Raw genomic sequence first — 8,139 nt, forward strand, 5'->3', positions numbered from 1 at the left:
TGAGTTGTGGACAAAACAAGACATTTGTTAGCCGTTAGCCTTGCAAGTAATGTCTCCAAGCCTTAAGCACCCTTTACAAAGACATGCAGACAAATTTCCCTTTCCGGTGTGACTGGCGTCGCCTACAAGCTGCCACGGCATCCAATAGTTTCTTCACTCCTCTGTGACAGTAAACTGAATATCTTTGAGTTGTTGACAAAAACAAGGCATTTGAGGACGTCCTCTTGGGCTTTGGGGAAACGCTGATGCACATTTTTCACCATTTCTGACATTTTTCTTTTTTTTTTTACAATTAATTGGATCTGAATCAAATCTATCTTAGTTTGTTAGTTTATTACCCATGAGCCCTGCAGCCCTGCAAGCAGGCAATGTCTCCAAGTCTTTAGCACCCTTTATTTTCACAAAGACATTTCACTTTCCGGTGTGACTGGCATTGCCTACAAGCTCCCCCAGTGTCTGGAAGAAGGAGCTTACTCGTAGTGTCCGGCGTACGCGGCCTTGTGGATGGGCAGGTGTCCCGTGAGGCTGGGCAGGTTGGGGTTGGCTCCATTGTCCAGCAGCAGCTGAATGCAGGCCGTGTTTCCTGATCCTGCCGCATCGAGCAGGACACTTTCCCCATTGCAGGCCTGAGAGTTAACGCTGCTACCTGGGCAGGGAGGTGAGGGAAGAAACAAGAGGAGATTGGACTTGTCCATTTTAAAATAGAGGGGAAATACAAATTAGACAAATAAATCCTTCACACTGTCAGAACTGGTCAAATGTTTTGGCAAATCATTTGATTTTAAGGTATTATAACATTTTTCCTTATGCCGTTGTGATATCTGACAAATTCATGAGACTTGACATAGTTTCTCCCCTTGTAAACTGTCTCTCCACGGTCTCTAAACCTGCACGTTTGTATTGAGACTGACCACAGTTCAGCAGAATCTCAGCGATGTGGAAGTGGCCGTGCTCCGCAGCCACTGCGAGAGGCGTCACCCCCGCCACGTCCTTCTGGTTCACCGGGCCGCCGTTCCTCAGCAGCAGCATCAGGATGTCCACGTTGCCGACTTTGGCCGCCTCGTGCATCGCCGTCCACTTCTTCCGGCACACTTGATCCACCCAGGCGTTGTGAGCAACCAGAGCGTTCGTCATCTCGTAAGAGCCGGCCTTCACCGCTGCAAGGTGTGGAAAAGTCTGTCTTAATCAGGCAATGAATTATGGATGCAAAACAAACCACAGAAAGAAAGCATTATGTACCGTAGCTTTCCTCCTTGAGGCAGGAAGTGTAGACCCTGGCCTTTTTACATGGACACAGGAAATGTTTCACACCAAATGTCCCAAAATTACTCAAAGCTGAGTCTAGCAATGCAGAATATCTATTCATTCATTGTCATTTTAATGAAATAATGGTTTAAATGGTACCTATCATAATACCATAAATAAGATGAGAAAATAAATATGATTTAAAGACTTGAGATTTAAGACTTAGATAATGCCAAAATGATCTGTATACGCGGATGTTACTAGAGGGGAGAAAGGACACAAACAACAGCCATTGGCGTTCTGTGGCTGTTTCTAGAAGGGAGTCAATCCCTATAGCAAATTTGCCTTTCACAGGATGGGCTTTTTCAGTTTCTACAACAAGGATTTGCTGACTGCCTTTAAGCTGCAGTTATCAATATTTCTTAAATGAATTACCTGATGACTATGTGTAATGTAAAAGGTGCAATGATCATCATCACTGCCTTATAGAACCTTTATTCTTATTTATCACTCCCTTCACCCTCTACAGCAATGTTTCTCAAATGGGGGTTAGGCACACCGCTAAGGGTACTTTGGAGTACTCCAGGGGGTACGTAAGATTAAAAAGAAAAAAGATAGTCATGCATAATTATGAAAATAATTTTACTCTATAATAAATGAACTTAGTGATTCGGAACATTTGCAATGCAACATTTAAGTATTTCAGATACAAAATTGTTGTTTTAGTAAATCAAACATGTATTGTGCCTCTTTATAAAGCTAGGTGTTGTTACCTAAACCCAAAATGTTTGTGCTGGTCATGGTGTACTTGGATGAAAACACATTTCAAAGGGGGTATATTATTTTAAAAAATGTGTGAGAAACACTGATCCACAGTTTTACCGATCAGCAGCCGGAGCTGGTTTTTCTCCCATCCTGAAATTTTTGTTTTCTAGGATGGCAAAGGAATGTCCCGCCCTACTCTGCATCTGATTGGCTAGTACAGGTTGCCTTTGGTTGGTTAGGTGTAAGCATGAGGAGTGAGATTGGTTAGGGTAAGAATACCAGGGTAGGGCAACCAGAGGCAGAGTAGGGCAAGGAAGAGTAGGGCAACCAGAGGCGCAGTATGGCAGGACATTCCTTTACCATGATAGCAAAGGCAGATTCCCATCCCCATAGACCCCCCCCCCGATTAAAATCGCCAACATTAAGCAGTGCTTGTTTACAGGTACAAAAAAAGCGCTTTTGGTCCTTAATAGTTAATTTCCTCCTTCATGAAATGGTAAAGATGTTCAAATAACAAATTTGTTGTTCATCATGTAATGTTCATCCCCATGGGACCATTAGTGTCCACTTCGCCCTCTACATTGTTACCGAGCAGAAGCGGCGACTCGTTTTTGCTGTTGGTGTTGTGGGGCGAGGCACCGAACTCCAGCAGGCTCTTCACGTTCTGCACCAGTCCGGCTTTCACTGCCAGTGTCAGCGGCGTCTCTCCTCCCACGGCCGTCCTCTCCTCTAGGCTGAGCCCCTGAGCTGCCACTGACACAAACACAAACAAACAGGTCAAATTGTCCATTCCTGGAGTTCACATCACACTGCCAGCGGTGCTGTGTGACCTGGCAGGTGCCGCTGCTGGCTGACCTCCAGGCTGAATGAGCGGGGAGCCATCACAAGTTATTTTGGACCTAGATATCTGTTGACATAATTCTGTCATAAAGCTTGAAGGCAGCATCATTTCCCAGTGGAGTATATTGTGCATTAATAATATTTGAGGCAGACATTATTGTAATGATGTTGGCGCCGATGCATTCAGCTTGATGTGACCTGATGCTTCATCTTTGCTTGTCATCTTTATTTATTTATTGGTGCAAACTCCACCCGTTACATTCTGGAGGTTATATTTTTACCACAGTCTGTTGCTGTGTCACTCAGCATCTGAATAGCTGCTAAACCCAAACTTTCAGCATCTGTGTGCTAAATTTAACCAGCTGAACAGCAGCTAAACCGGATGTATGATGACGTTGCCGGGCAGTAATGCTTTAAGTTAGAAAATGGTAATGAATTGCTGCAATTATCACTTTTGTTGATGAAATGATGATGTGAAAGTGTCCTAGGTATTTCTGAAACCCCAGACATTTAACCAACTCTGCTGCTATACAGAACCTTTTTTTTGTAATTGTTTTTTGTTCTTTTCTGCCCTGCAGTTTTGGTTTTACTGAACATTTACTGTCTACCATGTAGTTCAGCCTCAGTGTTTTGAGCCGCAAACAGACAGACAAGTTAGAGACACATTAGAGACTAGCTGGGGGAGACATTGGAGCATTTAGCAGCTAAAGAATCAGGTAGTTTTCTCATGAGTCGGTGGAGACCAAGTCAGAGCTAAAAAGAGAATGAATATTGGATCTAAATGGATTATGTGAACACAAACACAACTTCAGTGGGATAATCATGTTGTTCTTTATCAACAGTTCTGCTTCCCTCCATTATTTTTGCTACTGCATTAATGAAAACACTGTTGCTATGAAGGGACCTCCTCAGTTTGTCAGATAATGACCACATTCATAAGAGCATACCATTTATTTCAATGATTTTCATTATTAATAGTTGATTTAAACGACCTACTGAACAAATGTACTTACATCTCAAGACGGTCTGCAGAACTTCCAGGACTGGCTGGGATGCGGCTCGATGGATGGGAAGCCAGCCGCGGCTGTCCGACTCCCTGAAGGCGAAGGTGTGCCTCAGCATCCCCCTGAGCATCAAGACCTCACCTGGTCGACAAGGCAACGAGGCAACAGCCCCGGGTTACAAGAGCAAAAAGAGGAAAGACTTTTAAGAAACACCCAGGACTCACTGGAGCTGAGGTACTTTTCCCCTTTTCTGAAAATCAAGTTTCTTTTCTCTCATCCTGTATCTCTTCTGCTTATATCTCTGCCTCTCCCTGTCAGTCGGCCAGCCTCTTGATCCCTGGCAGTCCTCGCTTACAGCTGCCGGCCGGCCGTGTGACTCTGGCTGCCGGCCACAGAGAAGGACAAAAAAGACAAAGCTGTGTAATGTTGAAAGGTATGTTCAACCCACCTTGCTCGATGGCAGCCAGGACTCTCAAATTTTCATCCGTCGCTGCTTCTAAACTAACAGCCAGGAGCAGAGGGAGCACAGGGCAGTCAGCCGGCTTTCATCAAATGATCAACAAAAAAGGTTTTTTTTTTTTTTTGGGGGGGGGGGGGGGGGGGGGGGGGGGGGGGGAGGGCAAAGTTTAGGTGTGGCTTCCGTACCTTGCTGCAGATTTCAGAAAAGCATCTTGACAAGAGTCTTGAATCCCGAGCTGGATGATGTAGTCACTGAGCTCCTCTTCACCGTATTCTTCATAAGCGTTCATCACTCTGCAATGATGATAAAACGTTGATTGATAAACAGCGTTTCGAGGACCAAACTTATGGTTTTGAGCACATTTACTACTTAAAGGGACATTAACAGATATTTTGGCCACCCGTCGGCAGCAGAACAAGCTGAAAGCAAAACATCTGACATGTTAAATACTTATAAAGTAGGTGTGGCTAACATGGTTACAACAGCTGCCAAATTCCACATCCAGCAGACACAGGGCGACGTCATCATCCCGCTGGAGTCGGGTTTTGTGTCCACGTGATTAATTTAAGTATTCACTCTCCTTTTAGCTCTGATTTGGTCTCAGTCTATGGTCTCAATAGACTACTGAGAAAAATACCCGGTTCTTTAGCTGCTAAATGCTCCACTTTCCCCCCCAGTTAGTCTCCCACTGTGTCTTTCTGCTGTTTAAAGTCTATGTTTAAAACCTAAGACTGAACTGTAAATGTGCCGTTAATAAGCTAGAAGCTAAAAGATTCCCAAAAAAGCATTAAGTTGAGTATTATTATAATTCCCCCCTGACCAGTTTCTAAATTACTCTGTTTAGATTGACTTCCCTCCAAGCAACGGCATTGATTCATTCTTGTTTTTCTTCAGCTGACTGTCTGTTGGTTTTGACTTTACTGTCCAACATCTCTCTGATCCTACACAATGTTGTATTTAATGTCTTTTTGTCTAAAGTTGAAGATGTTCAAACAAGCGGATTATGCACCATATCAAGTTAAAATTAAAAAAAAATCCTTGCCTTTGTCACAGATTTTCTAGAACTGCATGCAGTTGAAATACCAGAATGTGCATGAGGGTGGACAAAATAACAGAAACACAACAATCCAATCCAGAAATCCACAACAAATATAATATTACATAACATAATATTGAATTAAATGATACATTATTGACTTAAAAAAGGACCATGGAGTTGATGCATCACATCTTTTGGCCAAAGTGTCAACAAAACGCTTCATTTTCCACATCTGCAATTTCCTCCTAATCGTTTGCCAGGAACTTTCCTGGAAATCGGTGCTAATAATAGAGCCAATCGAGACTGTCAATTTGATACACTTCCAAATAATGAATTCAAATAGTTGCTAGTGTAACCTAGAGATCCTTTTAGTCAGAGTACAGCAGGTCTGCTGAGCATGCAAATATGTGGAATATGTCCATAGGCAGCCAAACAACTCAACATATATGAAGAATAAAGTTAGCAAATTTAAATTAGTAAAGAACGCATACTTTCTTGGCTTTGAGTTTCCTATTTTCCACAAATCTACCAAATGGCATAGCTCTTTGCATGAAACTTTCTAGGAAATTATATTGAAATTACCGACTAAAGCATTACCTAGTATAGGTAAAATAAAAAAGTATTTAAGGATCCCTATTCATTCTAACCTTTTCCTCAGGGGGAATAAAGTATCTATCCATCTATCTATCTATCTATCTATCTATCTATCTATCTATCTATCTATCTATCTATCTATCTATCTATCTATCTATCTATCTATCGATCTATCTATCTATCTAAAAACATGACAAAAACAACAAATGCCAATGCAAAATTAAAAAACAACATCACAGATGACACTTGCAGGTCAAATAGCTGCATGTCTCCGCATATGAACGAGAAGATTCTCACCTGTGAGCTGTGTTGGCGGCTCACGCTGACCGGTCCCTCTCCGCTCCAACAGCCCAGATTGTTTTTATATTTAGGGATGACCTGCGTTCAAATGCTTCAGAGACACCAGACTGATGCTGCCTGCGGAAACACACAGCGTGAGGGGCTGGTGTGGTCGGCAGCTGGCCCGCTGGTCTTAAATATAGCCGGGTCAGCGTGCTATTGTGTGGGCTAAGCCGGGTCTTTGTCGTGTTTGGCGGGAATCCCACATTCAAGATCCCACAATCCTCTGGGGTTTATAGACTGTGGACTCCCGCTGCCAACAACTTCACCGTCTATTGTTCTTCGCGGAAAGCAAAAATCAATCGGGTCTATTTTTTCCTCCTCCGCTGCTTTGTCAGAGAAATCTGAGATGATGGATGTCTCGTAAAAAGTGTTGGCTGTGTTCAAACGAGAGCTGCAGGGAAACTGTGCCGCCAGGCGACAGTGGAGCTCTGTCTGTCTCTTCAATCCAGGCTTTAAATTCCCTTTCATGAGGCAACGGTTGTGTAATTGTTTCCTGTTGTGATTTGTAATGTTCTGGGTTGTTTTCTGCTGTTTGTGAGTCTGGTTTCATTGACTTTTAATGAGGTTTCATTGGCTTGATTGAAGTTGTTTTTGGCTTTTCTCTGCTTTTTCCCTGATCGTCTCACTTCAGTTTGACGGTCTTCCTTTTGTTAAGATGATATTATCAGGCTTTAGTTAATGAGGAAAACATCACTGAAATGATGAATATCTCTTTCTTATTTATTATTGTTATATTCTATATCATTATCAACATCTAACAGCAAACCAATGAAGAACAAAACAAAAAAGAGGCACATAAAAAGCAGCTATAAGTAAACTGAATTAGTTGTTAAATAAATGCAGTGAAGTAAAACGTAGACTACTTTTGCAATGGTGAAAAATACTTTAATATTTTAAAGGAAAAGTTGCAATACTGCAGTGTATTAAAAAATAACTCTGTTACAACTAAAAGTCCTGCATTCAAAATCACAGAAGTGATAAAAGGGGCCCGATGTATATATATACTGTATATATGTGTATATATATATATATATAATTATTGATGCATTAATGTGTACATGACTTGTTGTAGCTGATAAAAGTGTCGCTACCTTTAATTACTATATATACAATCCTGCTAGCTTGACCTATAATAATAAATCTATTAGTTGATTTTATATTTATATGTTTGTATATATGTGTCTACAAAGAAACTTGTGCTGTGAGTAAAAAGCACAATATTTGTATCTGAAATGTAGTTAGGTCAAAGTATAAAGTACCTTAAAATGGAAATATTCAAGTAAAGTCATTAAAGTAAAATACAAGTCTCTTATAACTGGCTACTAGGTTGAATTTCAACATTGAGTATTTGCCACTAAGATGTTGTACTTGAGTGGCAAATGTAATTACTTTTTAACACTGATCATTTTGCATCATTTATTTTGCATTTATTTATTTTTTGCATCATTTTAGGCCTCCATTCCACAGGAAAGCTGAAGATGTGAAAGGGGGGAGAGAGAGAGGGGGAAATGACCTGCAGCAAGGTGCCGCGGGTCAGAATCAAACCCGCAGCCACTACGACAAGGAATGAGCCTTTATACATGGGGCGCACGCTCAACCAGGAGCGCTGCCCAGGCGCCCCACATTTTGCATCATTTATCAAATCATATTGTATCATATTTTCGTGTGCACCACATTCACTCCCAGATCGAAATACTGTCCGAATTTATTAGCTGGTAATGTCCCCAGTGAGTGTTCACGTCTCTCAGTAGGAAAAGGTGCTAACAGGACAAGCAGCCCCCTAACCCCTGGATCAAGGACTACCTGTGTGTGTGTGTGTGTGTGTGTGTGTGTGTGTGTGTGTGTGTGTG

General features: G+C 41.8%; 1 protein-coding gene across 3 annotated transcripts in view; it reads right to left on the reverse strand.

The window, feature by feature from the left end:
• LOC116693732 (ankyrin repeat and SOCS box protein 15) overlaps positions 1 to 6,899 on the reverse strand; it is a 24,676-nt gene extending 17,777 nt beyond the window's left edge. Inside the window, exons 1-7 of one of the 3 annotated variants that reach the window (XM_032522940.1) lie at positions 6,245 to 6,898; positions 4,500 to 4,607; positions 4,303 to 4,350; positions 3,864 to 3,995; positions 2,599 to 2,763; positions 912 to 1,157; positions 475 to 646 (exon numbers count right to left, since the gene is read on the reverse strand). In XM_032522940.1, coding sequence (XP_032378831.1) covers positions 475 to 646; positions 912 to 1,157; positions 2,599 to 2,763; positions 3,864 to 3,984 — 704 coding nt within the window. In that variant the 5' untranslated portion in view covers positions 3,985 to 3,995; positions 4,303 to 4,350; positions 4,500 to 4,607; positions 6,245 to 6,898. Of the gene's footprint in view, positions 1 to 474; positions 647 to 911; positions 1,158 to 2,598; positions 2,764 to 3,863; positions 3,996 to 4,302; positions 4,356 to 4,499; positions 4,608 to 6,244 lie in introns of all 3 variants that reach the window. The other 2 variants (XM_032522938.1, XM_032522939.1) reach the window with 2 other exon arrangements.
• Positions 6,900 to 8,139: the final 1,240 nt, after the last annotated feature.

The sequence above is a fragment of the Etheostoma spectabile genome, chromosome 8 (genome assembly GCF_008692095.1).
Source record: "Etheostoma spectabile isolate EspeVRDwgs_2016 chromosome 8, UIUC_Espe_1.0, whole genome shotgun sequence".
Classification (NCBI taxonomy): domain Eukaryota; kingdom Metazoa; phylum Chordata; class Actinopteri; order Perciformes; family Percidae; genus Etheostoma; species Etheostoma spectabile.